This window comes from Coturnix japonica, chromosome 4 (genome assembly GCF_054131305.1).
Source record: "Coturnix japonica strain WE chromosome 4, WE-NBRP24, whole genome shotgun sequence".
Lineage (NCBI taxonomy): Eukaryota > Metazoa > Chordata > Aves > Galliformes > Phasianidae > Coturnix > Coturnix japonica.
Window position 1 is genome coordinate 22,876,305 of NC_140666.1, and position 25,570 is coordinate 22,901,874.

The 25,570-nt window shown below is 36.5% G+C and overlaps 1 protein-coding gene across 13 annotated transcripts in view; it reads left to right on the forward strand.

The window, feature by feature from the left end:
* The window catches only part of TENM1 (teneurin transmembrane protein 1), a 782,075-nt gene that overhangs the window by 580,030 nt on the left and 176,475 nt on the right, over positions 1 to 25,570 (forward strand). For 7 of the 13 annotated variants that reach the window (XM_085546285.1, XM_085546289.1, XM_085546287.1 and 4 more), the window contains one exon: positions 6,628 to 6,888. The exons of 5 other annotated variants lie outside the window; for them this stretch is intronic. In XM_085546285.1, the coding sequence (XP_085402411.1) occupies positions 6,628 to 6,888 (261 nt within the window). Of the gene's footprint in view, positions 1 to 5,765; positions 6,128 to 6,627; positions 6,889 to 25,570 lie in introns of those variants that run through there. One more of the 13 variants, XM_085546291.1, reaches the window with a different exon arrangement.

Genomic DNA, 25,570 nt, shown 5'->3' on the forward strand with positions numbered 1-25,570 from the left:
CTCCTGGTGTTTGTTGTGGTTTTGTAACTCCAAAGTTCATTAAGAGAGATGCATTTATGAGTATCCGCAATGGAAATTTCTCTTTAACAGAATCTGTGTAAATGAAAGTATTTTACCTTATAAAGCAACACTTTAAGAATAGTGAAGACATTAACCAACAATACATGTCCAGTCTGATAATGATAATTTGTCTTGCAAAATTAGGATGAGGCCCACTGCGTTTACATTGTATTTGAAAAGCCCTATCACCTTGCTAAATTACTCTTGAAAAACAAGATCTCTAATATTACGGATTTCCAATGGTCTGTAGAAAAGTTTTTCCACAAAGTTTGTCTGTGTCTTCATAGGATGAGAATAGGATGCAGAAGTTGACAACTACATATCCTTATTAATTTGATTTTAATAGTAATTTACAGAAATTACTCTTCTGCTTCCTCTGGGGAAGGAGTTATGAAATAGATTCTTTCCTTCTCATGAATTTCACAGTCCTAAGAGTTCTGTGAAAGTGCATACTTCTTTTCTAATCCCTTACCTGACCTATCTGCAATTTTGATAAACCTGTGTTATAGCAGATTCGGATTCCCATTTTAATCTTTGTTTATTTGTTATTACTATTATTTTTAAATTTCTGGTGGTTAACCGGAGATTAATATAAGAAAATAAATTACAGAGATGATAAAAGAATACAAGGAAAAAATGAAATACAATTAAAGAAAGCATCCAGTCTTGTGCATTTGATAACTAAATATAAAAGCTCAAATGATATTTTTATATGCAGATTATTTATGTGTAATATACCTTTTACTAAAATAGATGCAACTAAATCTGTTTTGGATTGTGATGATACCCTATCAAGTGATTTAAAAAGCAAGTTAACAGTCATTGTCAAGTGCTTCTGTCTCAGTGATTCTAATATGAAAAGTTACTGAAATTTGATGTCCTTAAATTATATTGTATTGGGGAAGAAGCAGCGTGTTCTCAACTTAGGAACATATAGAAAAGTAAAAAAAAAAAAAAAAAGACAATCTCTGTCTCAATCAAATATGAGCGCACACACACACACACACAGCATTCACACTGTTATCCAGCAGCTTGCGGTACACAAACAACTTGATAAAGTAGCTTAAGATGTCTGCACGTTTAATTCTCAAGTCTAGGGTACAGCCAGTAAACTATGGTGCTCAGGTGAGAAATGAGAAATTTTAAGGGCCATTGAACACACTGAATTTAGTGGAGTGCTCAATAGCCCTCAAAATTTCTCATTTAGGAGGGTGCATGTGTGTTGCTTCAAAAAATGAATGTGAGCTTCACTTTCTCCATTTGATTTATTTTCTCCCTTCCTTTCCCAGTTCCTCCTCTTGTTTGTCTATCTTGTACCATAAGCAGCTGGTCTTCTCATTTTGAAGCAGAAGATATGCACTTGCTGATTAACCTATTGGTGTTAGTTCTAAGTGTGAAAGCTCGTTCACTGTGTAACACAGTAAAAAAAAAACTGCATGTTTGTTTCTTTTCTTGCTTTGATTTTCCTATTATCACCCCTTCAGACACTAGCTTGGTAAGTACTGTGGCCATGATGCTGTTCAGGTTAATGCATCACCCCGTCCATAGCGCAGGCAATGCGGAATCGATGGAGGAAGGCTGGGCTTGAGGACCACCATGGCATGGGGACAGCTGAAGGACAGAGGAGCCAATGTACCCATGTGCATTGCATAACCAATCAGACAGGGCTCTGGAGCTATAGCCAAGCCAAAAGGGGTTCACTGCTGAGTGCACAGTCTTGGGTGTGAGTTGCACATTTCTCCCATATATTGGGAAGTTAGTGTTTTGACAGACATCGCTCATCTTTTTATCACAGAAAGGTGGTGATCCAATCTTTCTGTAGTCTAATCAGTCCATGAGAAAGCACATTCTTTCTCTAGCCAAGTCAACCCCTTGAACTGGATAAATTGCTCATCAAAGTTAATAAGCGAGCTTCACTTTTTGTTTTCAAAACTAATTGGTGAAGAGACTAAAGATCTCCATTTTCATAAGTACACATTAGGTCCTCGCTGGGTCTTTGTACTATGTCCTTTGCTCTTCCCCAAGCACCTGCTGCTGAATGGCTTCTCAAAGCTGTGCTTCTGTGTTATGTAAGAAATCTCCATCTTCCTTCAATTTCCATCATTAGCACCATTGCTTACTCAGATACTGTGGGCAGAGCCTTCACAGATGGAGCCCTCACAGCATGCTCCAGCCATCGACTGCATGCAGCATCTCTGCAGTAATTTATTTAAAGCTCAGCCACCATCCTGGCTTTATTCAAATCGGATCTGTTGATTAAATATTATAGATGACATGTATGATGGTGAGGGACTGAGAAACAGCGATTGCTCCTAGTAAGTAGCATTGAGTTCATGGTACAGACAGAGTAGCTGGCATATGTTGAGGCCAAACGTGGTATTGTGATTTAATTACCAGAGCAATTAGGCTGCATTTTGTACAAGAGAAAGCACTGGAGCAAATATGTCTTCAGGTTTAGCAGGGGCTTTGTAGGCACGTTGTTATGGAAGAGGTTGCCCAGAGATGTGGTGAATGCCCGATCCTTGGAGACATTCGAAGTCAGGCAGGATGGGGCTCTTGGGCACCCTGATGTTCCTGTAGATGTTCCTGTTCGTTTCAGATGAGTTGAACTGGATGGCCTTTCAGAGCCCCTTTCAGAGTATATTGTACCCTATCAGATTGAACACACTAAAGAAGAGCAAAGACAATATTGTCCAGTGTGGACAAACGTGTTTAACTGATCCTCTGTGTATATATGTATTTCTTTTTCCATGAAAATTAAGTTGCATAAAGAAAGGAATGAGTCACCTGAAATTCTGATTAATTTTAATGCAACCAGCTTCTTTCTGGTTCCTGTTCATAAAATATTTTGCATTTCTTTATGTGTTAATTTGATATATATATATATTTTTCAAGAGTGAAGAATTAAATATTTGTTTTTTAGAAGTTCAGTTAAAATGAACTTCACAAAGCTTCCGAAATGAAAATCCTATCATGATCTGCTGTATAAGTTCATAATAGCAGTCATTTTTTCTCTGTACACAGTTCATGCAAAAACTTGAATATCATGTTAATGTTCCCTCATTTCTTTTGTGACTGCTTCTCTTTGGTTAGACTAAGTCTACCATAAATCCACTTGAACTTTATCTCCTTGTGGAAATGCATGGTATTTTAGGTAACAAGGTTAGACATGCAAGCCAAACCAGACAATTTTGGCGTGCTAAGTGCTTTTCAGAAAATGCATCCCATGAGAGCTGAAATACTACAAATGTTTGTATACTTAAGAAATAGGCTATTCATGCAATATATTGAGTTCGGATTTGGTTGGCTGTGAGTTATAGTATTAAAAAATCGATTTATTTTACTCTGCTGGAGAAAAAAAAAATAGCTGAAATATTGAATTTGTTAGCTGCTACGTTTTGAATTAACTTCTAGACTGAAGGTTAAATTCTATGCTTCTTAAACATGTGTAATCTAATTAGCATTTGTGAGATTTACTGGGATGAATTTTCCCCTTGGCATATGCAATTGCAAACGGAAAGGCTGTGGGCTGCAGGCTGCTAGGGGCAGACAGTCTGCCTGTGGTGGACATCCGCAGAGGGAAGTGCCTGCATCTTAGCTCCCTGGGGGCTGGCATTAGCTGACATGGCTCCTGAAATTGCCAGAGTATTTATTATTGCAGGAAAGTTTCTTTGTTGCTAAAAATAAATAGATAGTGGCTTTAAAGGGAAGGAGATGCTTCTTGAAAATGTTGTTCAGTTGACAAAGAGAGACGTAATCTAAGAACACTGCATTGCTGGCTGCAGTACTTTACAGAAGTCTAAGTTCAAAACTGAACGTAAAACTGCTTTTTGAGAGAAATGCAGCAAGTCTTATGGGGCAGACTTAGTAGAGGTTATTTCTCTAGTGTGGGCCTTGATCAAAATCTAGATGAATATTAAGACTGGTATTTAAGTCTGTTGCTCTTCTTTCACTAAGAGCTAAGTGTCATTTCCATAATTTTTTTCTTAATATGTATCAATAAACTCTCATCCTTTGGAAATACACTCATCAGTCTAGATGAGAAGCACTACAGAACTGCTAGTCTTTTTACATGCAGCTATCCGATTTATTTGTCTAATATACTTTCCTTGAATTTTATATGGTTTTAGCAGATAAATCTGCTACATTTCTCTGTTAATATATTTCTTGAAATGTAAGTATATATTTACTCCTCCTTTTTATGTCATCTGTTAATACGTGTGCTAATTCTCAGAATTGTCACAAGCTGCCTCATTGCTAGTTGTCTGTTGTTGGCCAGCAAGATTTAGCGTTCACCTTCCTTTCACAGCATGAGGGTAGGACATGGACTAGAGCTTTTGTCACGTTTTATAGTAGCTCAGTTCATTTAAGCAGAACTGTAAATCAGTTATTTTACAAGGAAGCATTCAGTCACTTCACTGTTACTGGGAAATGCTTGGTGAAATAGTGGTGTCCATGGCCTCCATTTAAATGAACAGTATAGGCCTTATTTCAGTGTGGAATAGTATCAGCCTGTTTATGAGCTTTCGTCTTTATTTCATTGATAGTAGCTGGCTGGTTAGTCATCTAGCACCACTGTTGGCTTTTTATTTGGTTTATGTGCAAGTCCTTTTTTGAACATTGTCAAGAAAAAATAAGAGATGCCATGCACTGTTTGGAACTTTATTTTATATAAAAAGTAGTTTTATTCATTTACTATTGTCAAAAGGAAAGCAAATGCAGAGTGTAATACAGCTGTGATGTTTGTGTCCAGCATCAATATCTAGACTGTGTCATAGGAAAATTTGGTTAATGCTGTGTAATGAAAACAAGTGAAACTAGTTTGTTGTGTAAATACTATATAATTAAATGAGAGCTACAAATAAGTCATTATATGAACAACACTGTATGTAGTTATCTTCAATAACTTCCTGTGAGATGGCCTCTGTGTATGTGTCTCCAGTTGATGCATTTTGCAGTTTCACAAGTACAGACCTGAGACCAGGTCCTCTATCTGTGATGAGAGATCAGGGAGGTGCTAGAGCCTCCATATCTGCCTTGGTTTGGTTGCCCTGGGGCATGAGAGGAGCATGAGCAGCACAGTCTATGCTTCTGAGATAGGGCAGCCCATGCAGTAGCACCAGGGAACCAGGGTGATCTTCTGGGAATTCTGCATTTCACTCTTCCCTTTCCTTTCCCTGCCCTCTCGTTGCTCTCTAGAAAACACATTGCCATTGCCTGAGCTTGTATGAGCTGCTGCCACAACAGAGACCTTCAGGAAAGTTTTGTTCGCTAAGAGATTTGATTTACAGAGATTGATGACTTGAATATTGAGCCACCTGCCTATTTTAGCTTAGCATTTGGTTTGTAGATTTTGGTCGATGCTTTCAAGAAAATGCCAGGGCTTTTTGTTATTTCTTAGAATATGCTTAAAATAATAACCATTCCTCTCACTGGCTGGTAAGTGGATTAGTTCAGCAAATTGAGGCTTTCATTAGGATGACAGTAGGAGTGAATATTTGTCCTCAGTCTCTCTCAATGACCCTCGTCTCTAATGTTTCTTTTCTGGAAATTGAAAGTATACTGTATGCATGTTTGATATTGTATTCAGTCTCTCAAGATGGCATCCCAGGTCTGATGTTCAATTAGGGAGTACAGTTCTGTAATCCTTATTTAATTAGAACTCCTTGTCTGACTCCCTGGGAGTTGCATTTGTAATTGGATTCTCACAAGTGAGAATATGCAGAGGCCACCTCAAAGGAAAGCTATAATTTGCTAATGTGTCTTACTTACCTGTAGTTCTTCGAGAATGTTTCCTCTGCATATTCACATTATGGTTCCTGTCCACATTCTGTTTTCCCTTGGATTTCTGATGCTCTACAGTTGCAGTGTTTAATAAGAATAACTGAAGTATTGAGCACTGTACAACTCTCCAATATCTCTGTTCACTTGGTGTCATGAGATGGCACTTGTACAGTCCTAGTAGTCACTGCTCTTCCTGGAGGTTCCTGTAGTTCACAAGCACTGGAGAACCAAAACCTGCTGGTGTGAATATGCAAGGACAGCACTCTCAAAGAGCAAGTCATTGGTAAGTAGTCTTTTGTTGTTGTTGTTTTGGGGGTGGGGATTAATTGAATATTTCTGACATTTGCAAATTCACTATGTACTCCTTATGATAAAAACAGCCATCGTTCTGATTTGTGAGATTAATTTTAAAACTGTCATCTTTCAGGCAAAAAAAAATATATATATATATATATCCCTATTTTTAGGTCTTTGATATGAACACAGGTCAGTTGTAAATTGATATGTTACTATTAGCATGTAGGTGTGAACACACTGAAGTTATATATTTCAGTCAGATGAAAAGGCACTGTTGCAGTGCTGCATTAAATACTTCAAAATAGCACTCTTAAATTGTAGTCGATAGGTAGCAGTTAGTCATGGATCAAAAAAAGTCTTCTAATGTTGTTAACAATATTATTTCTTAAAGCAGGTTCTCTTGAAGGTCATCAAATGTATGTTGCTTTTAACTTCTGAATTATTTTCTAAATGCTTTTTGTTTTGTTTCGTTTTGTTTTCTCCCAGACATGGAATTCTGTGAGACACCCCATATTCTGTGCTCTGGCTACCAAACAGATTTACATGGTGTATCAGAGCATAGCTACCCACTGGAGGTGGGCTCAGATGTGGATACTGAAACGGAAGGTGGCGCATCACCAGATCATGCCCTGAGGATGTGGATGAGGGGGATGAAGTCAGAACACAGCTCCTGTCTGTCAAGCCGGGCAAACTCAGCATTATCCCTGACTGACACTGACCATGAGAGGAAGTCTGATGGGGAGAATGGTAATAAAGAAATACATCTGGCATACTGAATAGAAGTATTACTTCATTTGAAATTTTCTTATTCTCCTTTATTTTCCTCTTTTCCTTTTTTCCTCCTTCATCCTTAGATCTCTTATAGACCATCTAATACATATAAAAGATAAAAAGATTGCTTAAATTATGTTTATAGTGTAGATGAAAAATAAGGCAAAAAAAAAAGAGACAATGATTTTGTTAACGTGCAGTACTAGAGAACAGATGTTTTCCTGTATTCTCTATTTTTATGTAATAGGAAGATAGTAATTTTAATTTAGTGAACTACGAATTGGGTTATTAAATAAATCTTTGTGTACATTTACATCAGACATTTTCTGTACAATTTATCCTCTATTTTCTGCTTTTTGAGTGCATCTTTAAGACTTGAGTGTTAGGCCATATCTGAAGAGGTACCTTTATCAACAGGGCAGGCTGAGCTGGTCTGTCAGTTCTTGATTCTGTGCATGGAAGTTGGATTTCTGGGTTAGTAGTTCTTTGTTATAAGTACTCATTCTCTTTCAGAATCCTTTTACTTATTTCTTTATCTGATGTTTTAGAAGTGGAAAATGTGTATTTAATTGACTGATGGGGAAAAAATCAACTGTTTATCTCAATGCATCAAAATTAATGAAAATCTGCTCTATATCTTTAAGTGGTACAGAAAGAATATATAAACAAATTTATCATTTTAGCATCAGTGAGCTTAGTTCATATATCAATTTGTGTGTTTAACAGATACATTATTGGAGCTGGATTTGTTGATCTTTGTGTGTCCCTTGCAACTCAGGAAACTATGATTCTCTTGCAGCTAGTGTAGTTAACCAAATCCGTAACTATATTAGTAGTTAAATGTAGTTCAGTAAGTGTTGGGTTTTTTTGTGTGATTTTTTTTTTTTTAACTGGTAAGAGATCAGGGAACCAGTGAAAGTGGCAGATGACACTTCACTGTTGACAGTGATATATTTTAGTGGATCTTTAGTAATAATATGGAAAAGGATTCACTCATGAATATCCTTTTTATATTTATAATATGAATGAATTTAATCAATTTAAACTCATTTCTTACATGATCTAGCTTAAAGCAGAGTAGTCATTCTGCACGTAGCTTTAATATTTCATTCTTTGTAAGCTTCAAAATAAGCTTTTAATTATTTCCATTAACTCAATGAATTAACTGTTTCCTGTTTTAGATACTTCAATACAAATTTTAACTAGGAAATTAGGAGAGGAAAGCAAGTACAAAATTAAGCTGGATGAGAAAGAGAAGTTAAGACCACAAGCTTAAATGAACTCTAACTTTTCTTCAGACAGGATAGACTGGTAGTTGGTGTTTCTTTATTGTAATAATTTTTTTTTTGTTATTATTATTTTATTATTAATCTTTATTATAATAATAATTAGTCTTGAAAGCTAATGTGGATAAATTTGAAGATGAAGGTGATTGTAAAGAATGTCACAGATTGTTTCACAGTCAAGAGTTCTGATCCAGACAGCAACCTGTTTTCCATCTGGGTTGATTCTCAGTAACTCTCAGCTTACTTAGAGCACAGACATTCTTAAATCTCTGAAATGAAGTAATACATTACTTTTTTTTTTTCTCTTTGTAAGCAGTTATTTGTGCAAAAAGCTTCATTGGAGAGCTGCAAGTGCTGCATTTATCCCTGTCAGTTGCTACCATTAGACTTACAGTAGACTTCTGTGGTGTGAAAATGGTTAAGTATGTTGCAGCCATTACTAGAAGTTCAGTAAATTCTGGTTTCCATGATACTGTGCTGTGAAAGTATATTTAGAAATTGTGGCTGTAGAAGGGTTGTCCAAATGCCACATAGGTACAGCTGATTTGAAATGGGAGTAAAATTAATCAGGAACATACCATTGTTACATTATTTGAGAAAACTGCTATTACTCTCTGTACTTGGAAAAGGTCTGTTGATTTTTGTTGTTATTTTTTAATCTGTGAGCAAAATCCTGCTACAGATGCATAATAGCTTTTTTGTAGAATGCAGACTAGTAGAACTCAGGTAAACCTGTTTTCAGGAAATGCTTTGCTTTACAAAGAACTCTAACTATACTCTACCAATGTTACTCTGTTAAGTTATTCCTTGAGTTTTTCCAACCCATGCAAAGCTCCAGAAAGGTTATTTGACACGATATATTTGTACCTGCAGTACTGTTCTGTGCAAATATCAAACTAACTTAAAAAGGACAAATTGCTCATTCACAAATCTGATAAGGGTCTAAGGAGGTAACATGGACTGACTGAAATTCTGGTATCCTTTGAGTGCTAAAACTAATAGAACAAGGTAATTGAATGGTCATTTGCATATTCTATATTGTTATTAGTGTGCAGACATAACCTGAAGACTGAATAAACAGAAATTATTCCAGATAAGACAAAAAACACTGATCTTGAACCACTGCCTTGAGCTTTTTTTCTTTTTTTCTTTTACTTTTTAAATCTACTTGAGTTTATCAAAGAAAGATTCTTGTATTCCAGGCATGGAATGCCAGTGTACTTACAACATTCTGGATTGGAATATTTTCAGTTTTACGGAACTATCGTGTTCTAAAAAACAAGCAAACATGCAAAGCACAACCTTTTACTTCAAACCCTTGATCTTTGTTAGGGCAGTTGTTAAGCGGATGTAACTCAGAGCTCTATCTCAATAGCCGCAAAAGTGACCTGATTTTTTTTTATTTTTTTTTTTAATTACTATTACCTTTTAATGAACCTTTGTAAAGCCTTTTGTGTTGATATTCTGGGTTTGTGTCTACTCCATTTACTGCCTTTTACTCCAAGAACATATATTCTAATGCAAAAGATCAGAAGTAACCTTCCATGAGTTTACATGAGGTAAACTTGACACAACAGTAGTTAGCACCATTAGGAAATTATAGGTACTGGCTAAAAAAAAAAAAAAAAAATCTGCTTTTTAGTTTTTTGCTTACATAGCAAACAGTGCCTTCTTACTCCAAGTAGCTAATGAAGGTTGTAAATTTTCTCTTGGGTGCACTCTTTTAATAATCAGTATGCTTCATCATGTATTCTTACTAGCCAGATTTGAGAATTTATTTGAGGAATGTTTTCCTTCATAGAAGCACCAACTCTATCATTATCCCTGTTTAAACATACTCTGTTGTTTTGAAAGCATTGAACAGATTGTGTGAAATACCAACATTCCCATTTAAATTAGTGTTGTCAACGCTAATGGCAACTAATAATAGTCTATTAGTGCACAAACTGCCTGAGGCTTTGCCTGAGGCTAAGCAAAATATATATTAATGGCAAATAATGAATGACCAATTTCTTGGGGGATCATTGGTTATCTTAGAATGGTATAAACAGCTCTATTTTAACACTGAAAGTGCTATTCTGCAGTATGGGAATGTAAATTTTGGACAGAAATGCTACAAAAGAACATTATTAGAAGTAGTTACTTAATCCATTGAAGAAGACTGCACAGAATCACAGAATGGTTTGGGTTTGGAGGGACCTTTAAGATCATTGAAGTCCAACCCCCCTGCTATAGCCTTAGTTCACTGAAACAAAATATATAGTGCAGGAAAGAACAAAACCCTGATCTACAAAAAGGGTTGTCTTTTGATCATATATCTGAAACTACTCAAATGACATGAAACTACATCCCTTACAAGCCAATGTGCTGGTAATGTACTGAAGTCCATTTTGTATCTATGCACTCTTCCCCACTGAATCGTTCATGCCGATCTTGTGTTTTCCTTTACTGATTGCCCATGCAGTCATGAAGCAGTGTGGTTTACCTCAAGTTCATTCATGCCATGCTGTAATCCATTTCTTAGCCACATTTGACTTATTTGCACAGCCACTAACTCTTAATTTTTGTTACCACGTTTCAGCTGAATGCTAGCAAGGAACTCCATGATAACACATTTGTTAACCTGCTTCAGATTTTCAGACAGTTATGAAGTCCTTTAAAGTCTAATTGCTACCTAAAAACAGGAAGAAAAAGAAATTAAGAAACACATTTGTTTCTATTTTTTTCTACAGAAATTACTGGGAAACCTCTTTCTTAACAGCAGTGTTCAGGATCACATTCTAATTTGAGTCATAAATTTTAATAATATAATATCAATAATTTTAAACAGCCAGTTGTAAAGACAAAATATTATTAGCTATATATGAGAAGAAGTAAAGGAGCAGAGAAACTAAGAGTGATGAAGTCTTTGCCTGTGTTCAGACAGTGAACCAGCAATAGTGTCAGATAGTCCCTAATTCTCTGTCCTGGGACTAAGTTTTGATTTTAAAAATATCCAACACACTTAAATACATATTTAAAATATAAATTAAGCCTAGCTTCGCTGGCATCAATACAAATAAATTCTGATGAGATCAAAATTCAGTTCCTCTCTTCTAACCTGGATAAAACATGATTTCCTTTATAATTCTATATATATTTGGCAACATCAAAGCTGAGTTTAATGACATAGAAACATGTAAGATTAATACTGTGTAATTCACTTAAGTATTTGTTTTATGCCTTGTGAGCAGTGGCCCATTTAATAGAGCTTTTGACTTTGCCTAAATCTTTGAGGATTTTTCTCTTTGACTGCTAGGTAGATGTGTCACTTTGGGGCAAATCACCTCAGCAGTTTGCACTTTGAGTTCAGTATCTTACCAGTATTTGCTAAGGGGGTAAAGATGCTTAGTTAAGAAAATAAATGTTGAAATTGCTGATGCAGTATGAGAAATGCAGCTCAGTGAACACTGTAGCTTTTCAAACCCTGGGTAGGATTTAGCTAAGGATAAAGTTCTGATTTAATTTATAGTGTGTGTCAATAGACCTACTGTGAATTCACACCTGTTTAAATTAAACTTGAATTTAGCTCTTCATGAAAGACCTGTGCTTTAATGCAAGCAATTGGGAACATTGGGATTAATGCTGCTGTTATTTACTGTTATTTTGTAAACAAGCCAGTCATTAAGTTGATAGCTCACATTCTCAGTTCGCCTGGAAATTATTACCAGCAGCTACATTATAAAAACAATGCCTGCTCTGAGAAGAGATATCCAGGTGATTCTCTATGCAGGATTTTGTTTGTGGTAACAATGACTGTCTGAAGTATTTCTATTAGCTACTGTCCTGTCGCTTGTTGTTTACAATGGTGCAATTAGGAAACTGAGTTACTAGTTTGCACATAGAGGTGTTAGGTCAAAGAAGTGCACCTAGCTTGAAAACAAAAACATAAACAATGGTCTAAATCCCATTCTGTGTGTGTCATTTATTATTTTCCTCTCCATTCCTAGTGTGCTTTACATTGATTTTTACTGTGGCAAGGATTGCACATAAGGTCCTGTTCAGATGACTGACTGTTGGGTGGTTTCAGTCACCTAATGGATTAAGACAACCACAAAGTTTAGGCAGAAATACTGAGCCCTGTTGTGAAATAGCTGGAATTTTTGGAGTTTACTGTAGGTTGTCAGTTATTTGATATATGATACTCTTGGATATTTGACAAGAACAGGCCAGTAATCCTCCCTTAATAAAAGATTTATTTTGCATCTGTCATGTTTTGGTTTTGTTTTTTTTTTTCTCTTTTAGTGTTTAAATATTATTTATGTTAGTTACTTCTACTACTGTGTCAGAGAACTCTCCTTTGTGTCAAAGGAAATGCATGAATCTCAGCAGTAACATAGCAGTGCTTTTTGTGGGCATTTTGGAGAATACATTGACATTGTTACTGCTCTGCTGGAGCTGTTAATGGTGTAAGATGCTTTTGTTGACCTCACAGAGGCTCCTTTGGAAATGTTACTGTCTCAAAGGAAACATGTAAGTCATCTGAACTGCTATGGATAAGTAGGACATGCTTCTGTAAGCACTGTAGCATCACCTCTTGTAATATCATGACATTCTTGCATTTGCGCCCCTGGCATTTAAGCCCTTTATGAAATTTACCATGTACGGAAAGTTAGCTAATGATGAATAGTTATTTGTCAGTGTTATAGGAAAAATTCTGCCCTTTAGAAAAATGATTTCATTACTTATGCTGACTGACATGGGTATTACACCTGTCTATCTGTTGTTCTAACCTTTACATTTTCATATGCTGTGTTACAATCTTTGTTGAAATATTCCCTTTTCCATGTTTGTCTTGTAAGCACAATGAACGTTAATTTAAAGGCAAACATTAAAAAGTGTTATTTTACATTAAAAAATAATAAAACAATATTTAGTACATAAGAGAGATTTTATGTGTTCCCTAACTCAAATAGCGTTTGCCCACAGCATAGTGAAATGTTGCTGTGTATTTGCGTGAGATTGTGTAATATTTTTAGCATTGCTGTTTTGTTTTTTTCATTGGTAATTCAGAGGAAGGGGGAGGGAATCTTGAGGAGAGCAGTCAGGTCTAATTTTTATCCCAGAAATGAGTAACTTGGCTATAGAGCTCAAAAACAATCTCTTGACTTTCCCCCTGTGTGTTACACAGGAAGGATAGTGAATGTGGCTTAAGGAGCCTGTAGCAATATAAATTATTGCTCCTTTTTTCTTTCAAATCCTTTTGACTTTCTCAGATGCAGTAGAAGTAGTTCCACAAATATTTTACAATGCGAGATGATGTCGCGATGCTTCCACAATTCTTGGGAAATGTTATCTAGGCAGCCACGGAGGTAAGCTGTGAGATGAGATGAGCCCCTGTCTTTTTCCCCCCAACAAGATGCTTCTTAGAAATTTCAAATTGTGAAACAGTGAGATAAAAGCATGTGAACTAACGAGTACAAGATTGGTAATGAATGGAGAATACTGACAAATCACCCTTTAAGGGTATAGCAAAGTTTAATCTAAATATACTTTTGTTCTTAGTACTATGAAATCTCCAAAGAGTTTATTATTCTGTCCAACAATGGATTACAAAAGATTGTTCATTCTTTCTCTTCAGCCTTTTCCCCTGTTTTTTACCCATTTAGTTCATTGTGTATTACACATAAAAGTCTTACCTTCCATTTTCAGATATGTTAGTAGTTCATTTCCGGTTGGGGAGCATGATGGATCAGATCAGCACAAATCTGCATTATTCAAAACTATAAATATTAGCATATCCTCATCTTACAAACAGGAATTATTGTTAGCAGCAAATAGCTTTGGTAAGACCATCAAGAAGCAGCATAGAAAATGGAAAAAGCGGCTGCCTTTCATGGTTGTAACCTCCATAGTCTTCTAAAAATGGAAGCGCACCCAAATGTACTTGATGAGTTTATCTTTTTGCAACATAGAATAAGATAAGAATGGAAAATGGCGTATAAGATTACAGTTGCTTTTTGCAGAGTAATACAGATCCAAATACAGCTCTTTTCAACTTGCTTTTATGTACAGCTTGTATGAAATGAAATGCAGTATTTTAGATATTAATTTTGTTTTCTTTAATCGTAACTAGCTCTATCCCCCAATTTCTTATTTTGTAACAGGAGTATAAGAGAATCTGAATAATTAGCTCTTCTAGAATATGGGCCTAGGAGCACTGCATAATTCCTGCAGGCTGCTTCCTCTCCCTAACAGATGTTTTTGAGTAATATTTTAATTAGAGTCACATATTCTGATGAGCAATTATGTTGCCAATGTTGTTTCTTTATCTCGAGTTTCTACTGGTAATGATTTGCAATGTAGATTTTATATAGTTTTTCACAATGCTGACTTTGAATTGAGCAGCACGTGTCCACACCTAATAGCAAGCTGTTCCACGTGAGCTATGCTGGCTTGTTCCGAGGAGCAGCCAGCACCTTGGGCAGCAGACACCAAGTGGTGTATAGTAGGTACATTCCTTTGCCTTGTGCGTATCTGGAACAGCAGCTGTGGAAAGTCAGCAACCCTGAGGTTCTTTTGTACTGTGACACCAAATTTGCTGAAAGACCCTGTATACTGGAGAAAATGACTGCAAGTGAGAATGGCTTAGGACATCAGGTCAGGGTTGCTTGATGCTATTTATCAGAAACCTTACTAAGGCAGCTTAAGCTATCAAAGGAATCTAAGAAAAACAATGTTTGGGGTATTCCTAAGCTTTATATAGTGTTTGTTATGGTTCATATCACTTCTCATCTCGTCAGTTTTATTTATATACAATTACACCTTCTCTGGCACCGTTAGGAAAGCAAGCAAGACAGCTTGTTGTACTAGATCTGAAAAAAAATATATAAATATTTTAACAAAAGTCATGTTAAAAGAGAAAGAGAAAAATATTTGCATCTGTTAAATTTTCTGTTATTCTTAAATGATGTTTTATGTTTTTTGAGCACATGAACATCCATGATTTTGAATTTCCATGACTCCATCTACTAGACTTTATCCTTGTTTTTCTTTGTCTGAAGATTCCATGTAGCTTTAGCACTGGTTGTAGATATTGCAGCGTATTATTCCAATTTTATGTAGCTGATGTTGTCTCATTTTAAGGGTGTATTTGTGGAGCACTTGAACGTTATTGATTAACTGCTAATTTATTTTTTTGGCTTTTGAATCCAGTCATTATAATGAGCATTACTGAATGTTGCTCTGGGCTTGTTTACATCAATGTAATAAGCATGCCACTTGTTTTGGAGTTAAAAAGAATTCGCATTTGTAAATGGGCTTGAAATAGTTTGTGGTGGTTTGTTCTTATCTTTTCCAAAATATTACTACACTTCCTATTATTCAAACACCATGGTCAAAGAAGCATAGAATATGCTTCTTATATATAAATAGTATATTTAATGTAGGAGTGGGTAAAGCTATTTCCTTAATGAACCAAATATTGAAGAGATTGTTTTCTTGTTCTGTATTATGGTTGCCCATAGGATCTTCACCATGTTATCACTCCACCTAGCTATAACTCAACATGTGGGTTGCTCAGCATTTGTGAGAGAATGAGATGGCTCCCTCCTACACTCTGAAGCAGTGCCTTGTTGAAAGATAATAAGCAAAACCAGGTCTTTTTACCACAGATACTCTCCAGGCTGTCTATAGACAGTATTGTAAAACACTTAATGGAAAGGAAAGGATGTTATTTATAGCTTTCAATGTAGCTTTTAAGCTGCTTGTACAGTATGATTTTCCTTTCCTGCCTGCAGTTATTCTTGAGTAAACATAAAGCAAAAAATAATACTTTATTGGTACCACAGCCATGGGTGAGTGTTGTTTAGACCGAAGTGTTCCCCTCTCATTGTTTTGTGTAGTTGCAATTTCAATAGGCCTTTGTGGTTTGAGAACAGCATTCTTGATTAATTTTTCCCAAACAATGCTTTCAAGACTGTAAACTTTCTGTCATTGCCCCATCACGTTAAGCTCATTTTGAGCAAGTGTTTTACTGTTTGTCAAAATGGGGAAATCATAGTGCATGCTTTGAATTTATGCCTTTTTGTGTATAAACAGATAAATTCAGTTGCATGGTCAGAAAGTATCTGATGTAATTTACTTGAGTCTTATGTGATTTGAATCTTCTTGAACTTCTGATACTAGGATCATACAGTGCTTCTGCTTACTGGTAGTGGATCTGTAGTAGTTAATGAGATCTGATGAGTGGTGCAGTATTTATAGCTGAGTATTAGAAGCTTTTAATTTATTTATAACAAAACAAATTATGGATGTTTGCGCTGTTTGGTTTCCACAAAAAATGTCAGAAGCAGAATATACTAAAGTGTCAGCAACTGTTGTGGGTTCTCAAATTCCTTCATGAGTTAGTGATGTCTTCAGTGGTTTTTTTAGCTGCTGGTCTCCATGAACCAGATCTTACCATCTGCAGCACCACTACGCCGTGGGGTGGTAATAGATTGCACTGTCTTGTCCCTTTGCCAGAAAAGGGTACTGGTTTGGATTGTGCTGTTCATTCCCAGTAGGGATGAAACACTTGCTGTAAAGTTCAGAAGGCTTTCCAGAATATGATATGGTTTCCTTTTGTGAGAACAGTAGTAGTGAGGAAGTAGTCGAAGAAAGTACTTTTGAGAGGTTGAGATAAAGAGTCAATAACAAGCTCACAAGGATAGTTGCTTTCCTGATGTGATTATAAAAGACTTAGCATAGGCCTGGCGAGAGGCCGTATCTTGGTAAGTTAGGTGATGTATATGTGTTTGTAGCAGCTCATTCAAATTAGTTCAACTATGAATAAAACACTATGCCTACACATATATTTGCAATATAGACTTTCCTGTAGGGAAGAGTACAATATAATCATCTTCAGGCTCTAATATGCTATCCTAACTCTCAAGAAACATCCTTGTCTCACTATCCCAGATGTGACTAAAGAGTCCTAAAGACTAAAAAATCCTGAAGAGTCATTCCTTTCTGGCTTTGCAAGGGAGGAGCAAGAGGCTGCTACCCTGAAGAAGGTGCCTCCCTCCACTGGAAACACTGTAGGTTTGCTCATATGTAGTTAAGTGCATTTGGGACTGATTGTTGGTGTTCTGCCAAGTGCCTGCTGCATTTTGCTGTTGTTTCTCTGCCAGTGGACTAAAGGATGCTGCAGCCCTCTGAAATCTGCCTGATTTGATATAAAGATATGAGAGACGATATGTGCTTGGGGAAGCCCTTGCATCCAGCTTCTTCCGTGTTCTAGTTTAGCATCAAAGTATTAAGAGGTTTGTGCCTTTATCAAAAATCTTTAGCTCATCTCACCCCCACATCTGGAATTCATAAGATCAGGACTGTTCCAGTGCTTCCTGATTGCTTCAATAGAGGAAGACCTTACCTCCCATTCTGTGCAAGTGTCAGGGCTAGCACGTGCCAGCAGTAGGTGCTGGTTAGCACATGAAGGTGGGCACCACTGCTGTGAATGGTATGCCAGTGTTTCTTCCAGGGGCTTTAAGAATTCACATTTAGAATTGCAGTTCATCCTTTCTAACAAGAGGCACTGCCCAAATGCTCTGTTGTCATGTGTTTGATGTGCCTACCACTATGTTGTTGTCTTTGCTCGCGGGGAAAATTATAATTGAGTCATTCCTCCTCAAGCCTGCCTGGCTGTATGTTCAGTCAGTTCAATGTTTATTCCAACAGTCTTATCAGTGATTGCATTGATTATTTTTCTTCTAGCCTGTGATTCTGTCTCCATTCTAGCTTTTTAATTTTTATAGTTCACTTCCTTTAGAACAGCAAATTCAGATGTGTTTGGTTGTGTGCATATTTTGCCAGGAATATAATCTCCAGAATACAGATTCCTCTGTAGCAGCTAATAACCTGCAGTTCTTGGAAGCTCTTTTTTCTTTTTATAACCTCTCTCTTTTTCCAATACACTTTCTGATTACTGCACTATGGTTCGATTTTTATTGGATCGTTTTAGAGCATAATAATTCATTTCTGATCCCTAGTACCTCTTGTCCATTTCTGAAGTGATCCACGTTATTACAGTCACTCATTTTTGTTTACATCTTTCCCCTGAAGACAGTCTTCTGCATTTTGTCTCTAAATACCCTTATGGCTGGCAGCACCATTTTAGTCTTCTGATGCCTAATTTCTTCTTAATACAGAATCAAATACAATGCATTTTCTGTACTTTACTGGTCAACTCTAGCTGAATTTTTTGAGCTTACTTGTAAATAACTTATAAATTTGTTGATGGTTAATAATAGGGGGGGAAAAAAAAACACCAAGAACCTACATCAGAAAATTCTGGAAAACAAAGTAGAAAGATTGTTTTATGTATTTTTAAAATGAAAGATATTAATAATACAAAGTATGTAGATGTATATTACTTTAGCATTTAAACGATGTTTATTCATCTTAAATAATAAGCCATAATAAATTGTCTACATTTTCATTAATTCTTTTAATTAATCATTGTAGAATTATTTGTTAAGTCATAGATTAGAATAGATTAGAAATGGTTACCTTCTGTTTGGAAGAAGGAAAGAAAGTAGAAAAATATATACATCCCTTCATGTTGCAGAAACCTACACCAAATTCTGCAGTTTGAGTTAGATTTCTCTGTCAAGTTTAGTAATAAGAGTTAAAATACTGAACCATGATCTAATTTGTAATAAGAAACTTCTGTTAGGAAAAATGGCACTGAATTACCATTTTCAAATATTTTCAGCTCATTTTCTTTTAAGGCTTTAGGTTTGTGCAGTCATGAAACAAAGTCATGTAAGTCTTGAATTTGTGCATCTCAGCTGATAAATTTGCTGTTGTTTTTTAGCTTGACTTACATGAATTTTACACTGAAAAGTAAATTAATTTGAAAAGTGTTTGATTTTAAAATTTCTTTAGAGACTTCCCTTGTTTTTGTACACTGATCCATGTGCATAAAAGCAAATATACCAAAGAGCAGCTGACTAAGCAATTGATCACATGTTCTTGTTTATTTGAATTCTTAATTCTCTTTGCAGTTTCTCCGTCTCACTTAGGTCAAGCAACTTCTGTTGGTAATTTCAGATTTGACCCCTCTTCAGAAACTTCCACTGAGCAGCTAGAACAGTTAGCAGATAAACAGAGACAATTAACTACAAATTTTCTACTACATATTTTCCTCTCACAGCTTACAGCTGATATACTCTCTTCTACAAATGTTTCCTTCAGTTTCTCTTTCAATAGAGACATGAAAGCGGACAGAAAACTTGAACATGCTTTTTTTTCTTGATCCACCATTTTATTTCCTTAGGGGTAGCAGAACAAGGAACAGCCTTCTACAATCTAACCTGATTGCTTTTATAAATACCTACCAGATATAATGGCATTTCAGAACTCAACATCTTTGAATTAATTTCTTGATTTTTCTTTTGAATGTTGCTTGCTTGTGCTCATGTAGGGGCACCTGGGGGATTGGTTAGAGATATGGTTCTGGCTCACCTCAGTCATGGCAAGCTGGTAAGCATGACTGAAATTTGTATTGGAAATACTGTATTGTATTTGGAAATACTGTATTTGTCCTCATTATACAGGATTTCCTCTTCATTTTAGCTTGTATAGTTTTACTTTGTAATGTTTACCTTTGTTCAGTATATACAGTGAAGTTTATCAGTTAATGGAATAATAGGAAAATTACAAAAAATAAGAAGTCATAACAATACACTGCCATAAATGCAGCTCACAAGAAAAGGTATTAGTTAACAGTATTGACCTTATCATTTAGTAGTTTGTTCATCTCCTAAATGCTGCTTCCAGGCACTTTATTTTTTGTGTTACAATACTGAGATTCTCATCAAAATTGAGGCTTATTTCACTTCATGTTATACAGACATGGTTAAAAGATGGGACAGTCCTCTGAAGAAGCCAAGCAGTGTACATTTATTGATTAATTTATCTCTTCTATCTTACATAGGTTCATTCTGAGCTTCATATAATATGCACAGAGCTCTTAGATACAGGACTTGGTTATCAACTGTGAACTTCATTATTATCCTTATCTTGCCTGTTAATAGGGTAACAATTCAGAATTTACACAAACGTTTAGTTTCCGTATAAGAAAGCTTTTATTTTGTCAAGCAAAACTATGTGGGTTATTTTTTATGTTTTTAATTTATTGAAACCTTTATTCCCCATTTAGTCTTCTTTATTTTCGAAGCTATAGCAGTTAAAATTGGAAAGTGGAACAGATCTTTAAAATGGTGTTTGCTCTGTTTGTTGCTGTTACTTATGATAAGACTTATTAATTACTGAAAATAATTTAACATTTTTTGAGCTTTTAAAATTATGTTATTTTTTTTTCTTTTTCCTAGGACATAGATAATACAGGAATTCCTTACAATATTATTATTTTAGCTGGTTACTTCTATATCTGAAATAGGTGAAAAAGTGTAGTGTGCCAGAGAATCTGTAGTGGGAAAGTAGATCTCTGAAAACTTACAGCAAAAGATGTCAGAAATGTGCTTCTTATCCAATATTTAAGCTGCAGATATTTAAAAAAAGAAAAAGAAAAAATGAAAAAAACAATTGGTGACACAGTAGTAGATATAAAAGACTTTAAAGATCCAGAATGATATACAGGAAATCAAGTGGGATTCAGTAACCAAAAATAATATTTAATAGTGTTTACTTTGGTAAGCAGTGATACTGAAAGGGACCTTAAGGTGTGGTAAATGAGATAACTGGAGCCAAAAAGTCAAGTGCTACCTTGGGCTGCCTGAGTGTGTCTGGCTTGTCTGGCGTCTGTGAAGTAATGTACAGCAGATGTGCTAAGATTTCTGTGACTAGCCAGTTCAACAGCAGGGATGTATGAAATTGAAGGGATTCTCAGAGGAGTGAAAATATGATTATGTCTTCGGGACTTGTTAGTGAAGGAAAGGTCTTTAAGAGGTCTGAACGTGTAGAGAATGGCCAAGTGACACCTGAGAGGAAGAAGTGGCAACAGAAGCAGGTACAGCACAGGGAGGAAGGAGAGTTTAGAAGGTCTCTAAGAGGTGTGCGGTGTCACAGGGGCACTCAGAAGTAGGGTACAGAGTATACAGGATAATGTATCTGCTTCCAGACACAGACCCAGGAACGTTTTTTTCAGAAGCAGTTATCTGCAATCCAAGATGTTTAAATATAAAATCAGATACAGTTTGAGAATGGTTTAGTCATTCAGCACGAGGGTAATTTGCTAAGGGACAGTAAGCCCTTAGCACTTGTCGCCCTTAGGGACTAAGTGCTTTTCAAAACATGCTTAAGCTAACCCCTGCATCATTAGGGTTAATGTGAGGGTCACTGGTTGAAACAGTGGTTCAGATTGTGAAGGTGATGAGATTGGATGGGCACATCAGCCCTTGCTTTGCTTCATACCCTATAAAACTATTATGTTTTTACTGACTGCTACATTTTTCAGACATACCTGTTTAGAGTAGTATGAAGAAATAAATAAAGTGGTAGAGGTTTTTTTCAGCCACAGCTATTTAAAACAAGCCAGCACAATTGAGTATATACTGTAGAGGACATGACAGGCATGTGATTCATTGATTGCAGTTCTTCATCAGTTTTTGTCAAAGAAAATAACCTAATAGATCTTTCCATCTATGACCTGTGTGGTAGTGTCTATAGTTCTAGCTTCTGCCCTACATATTTGGGCTAGTTGCCAAACCCAAAAATTAATGCCAAAAAATTAATTTTCTATCAGCAAAGAAGGACAAAGGCCATTCAATTTGTTGTTTTCACAGAAAGCTTATTGAATCTGTAGATTATACGTCTGGGAATGAGCTGGTAGAATCCACCTGTAAAATAATAATCCAAAACATCAGAGACGTACTTGTGCAGTAGTTAGTTAAATAAAGGGTACTTCACGTAGAAAGCAGGTTGAGATACTTAATTGTGTAAATCAGATGCTGTCACTGCTAATTGAGAAACAGAGAAATAGGACTGAAATGTGAATGTATAACAATATGTTAACTTCACTACGGCAAATCAGTGTTACAAATGAATTTACACAAGCATTTGGAGTGTGTAACTGGCTACCTTCTGTTTTATTAAGCATTATACTGTGTGCTGCTTTTCTTTCATGACTGCAGAGAGATGCACCAAAGGCACTTTATTGTCTGTCACAAGAGAATGCTACCTCATGACTGTCCCATCATCGTTGTGCCATATGAAACAGTGAGCCCTGGCCTAGAATTTTTTAATGAGGTGCAAAGTCAAGTCACATGTCAGCCTGGCTTTGTGCAACCTTGGGCAGGGCAGCAGGCCCCCAGAGCTCCATGCTGCTGGCACAGCCCAGTGGAAGTGTGTAGTCTGGGAAGTAGCTGTACTTCGCACTGTGTTCTGGATTTTTCCTTGGGAGAAGATATCTGGGACCTGGGACTTTTTAACTGAGGAAGGACTGTGTGTCCTTCACATGTTTTGAGGGAATTGCTGAAAGAGGAAGAGGAGAGCTGATGCTTTTCTTGAGGTTGCTTCCAAAGTGCAAGCACTTTGCTAGCATCATCAAGCCTAGTGCGATTATGAGCCTACTGCCTCATTGTGAATTAGCTTGTAAGTGCTGAAAATAGATCATGATGAAGGCATTCGTTCTGTGTAAATACACGTGACTACATTAATTTAATTATTGCTGTTGCTTGCTAATCTATACTTTTTATGAATGAGAAGGTTTCAGTCCTGCTCTATAAATCCCATTTATATGTTTATTTCATCATGTTTAAAGCAAATACTAAAATCTTTACTTAATTATCTTTATTCTTTGTATAGATTAAGATCACGAACAGATAAGGAGGTAAAGAAGTAAATACATGAGTGTGTTATTGCATAATGTATTATGCCATGAAATTAAACAGAATATATTCCTGAAGAAGTTGGAGTAACAATCTTCTGTAGCTGTGTGTAGACATACGTGTAGAGAGAAAAAAAAAATCTGAAACAGAGGATACTCATGTTCCTGAATTCATCAGTTATGCTTACTGGTAAATTAAGAGCTTCAAGCAGAAAGAATTTTACAGTGTGACACCACCTTTGCTAAACCTCACTCTGCAGCACTGCTGAATTCTCCTCTCTGCCCACTGGTGCATTTTCGGTGTTTTTCACCTTTTCATGAGAACAATATAGTTGTCCTGTATTTATGCTCGCTTTCAGGTATGGTAAGGGTCATTATTCTACAAATATCAAGACTACTTGTCAAAAAACTCTAGCGTCAGAATTAAAGGTGTATGCGTATGAATTACATTACAGGCCCTGCTTGTGTCCTCGCCCTAAGTATCCCTCACATATTGAGTGTGCACAATGGACTTTGGCAGCATGATGACAAGCCATTCAATATTTTAGTTTATTGTTTATAGTACATTGTTTAATGTATAGCCTCAAGCCTTATTTATTACCCCTATTCAAACCTTGTGCTTACAACAATATTAATTTCCTGTTGGCAATTCTGTGGTGCTTTTCACTGTAGTATTCTAATATTTTACAGGCGCTAATGTATTTCTCTTTGCAATAACCCTGGGAAGGGGTGGAGGTATTACCTCCATTTTATGGGTGGTGAATTCACATAGCTGAAGAGCTGTTGATAGCAGGAGCAAGCTGTCACCCTCTCTTTGAAACCAACACTGAAAGGAGAAGAAATCAATACCTTGCTGTTTGGTTTCACAAATGCTACATGACAGGTTTTTTCTCTTCTTTTTTTTTTTTGTATCCCCTCCCTTGGAGCTGCCTTCTTTCCATGATCTACTCCCAGGCACTTTCTTTCTAAGCCTGAGCTTTACCCCAGGCTTTCACTCCTACTTACTTTTAATTTTTTCTTTTTGTGCTTAAAATTAAAATCCCAGCCCTCTTGCCATAACTAGTCACGAGGAAGCCTGATCTCACTATTCCTGCTAAAATAGCTGTTGTGTGCTCCTACCTATTCTCATTTTGCAAATGATAGTTTCTAATCATTCCCTTGTATCCAGATGGATTCATCATATCTTCTCTATTCTGCAGGAGTTTAAATCAACTGTCTTCTCCATCCTTCTTTAAGTGCCATTAAACAGAGATCTTTAGGGACATAGAAGGAGTAACCTCTGGCTCTTGGACTTATTCCCCAGTGCTGTCTTTGCTTAGAAAGGAAATGTAGCAGTGAGAGCAGAGACCTGACCACTGTTGCCCTGGGCTGATGCATTCTCAGCCTCCCTCAGTGTGGAGCCAGCACTTTCTGGTCACCCAGAGGCCTCTGAGGACTTCTGTGCTTTTGGTTTGGATGGGAGACTGACAGAAAAGCTAATGCTATGATAATTTGCGAATCTCTTGTTCTAACAGCTAAGGGGACTTGGAACATTGTAGAGGAAAAGACTCCAGCAGCATCTATAAAACACATTGTCCCTAACAGAGACATCTGGGAGAATCTGAGTAACTCCCCAAGCACCCCGGGGTACATACCTGGGATGAGAGATTTGTGCTAAATGGTTGGAATTTCACTGAAAACAAACAAGTGCAAATGCCATATTGTCATATTGCAGTAAGAACTGTTTAAGAATGCCAGAATAATAGCCTGTATGATGGCTTCCTACAGATTTTCACTGAAAACAATTCATTCAAAAATAATTCAAGATTTTTTAATATTCTGTAACATTAAATTTGTGGTCTGCGCCCTACTGCTTCCCAACGAGTAATTTATTTTTCAACACTTCTGGCCCAAATCTCCAGCATATAAGAAGGCTTTCTTCTGATAACACTGTCATTCCTACACTGCCATATGTGCAGTTAGTTACCATGCCACTGTGGCATTTCTTTGGGCAGCTTTCCTTTCTTTTCCTTCTCTGATTGCTTCAGCAAAGGAGATGTGCTTGTGTGTTTACAGACTTCAAGCACTTGATTCTGAGGCAGCTGGACAGCTGCTCCTCTTGCTGGATATGCAGGTATATGTTCCCTCTTCGAGTGGGGCCAGTTTGGTGGTTGATGCTCTATCCTTCTTGTCAGGTTTGGGTTTGGAGGGATATGCTTGCAAAGTTTGTTAATTCTGGAGGTCAAGCCCTTGCCATAGCAGTTGGAGGGTACTGCCATTGTTATCTTGCTTTATAAATGCTTGCACTTGTTCATGTGATTTCTGCATGCAATACATAATTGTCTGACAGCATTAGAAGTGTGTGCGTGTGTGCATGTAGATCTCAGTTCAGTAAAATAGGTGATATGTAGTCTAAGGCATTTTTAATTTACAGGTATGTGGTTGATGTCTGTCTGTTTTCAGCCATAGGGAGGTAATCACTTGCAATTTCAGTTTCAAATAACAGACTGTGACCTGAAGGTCATATTACAGTGTATTTCATTAGTGTCTGAGATTTGAAATATTCCACTAATCTCAAAACATT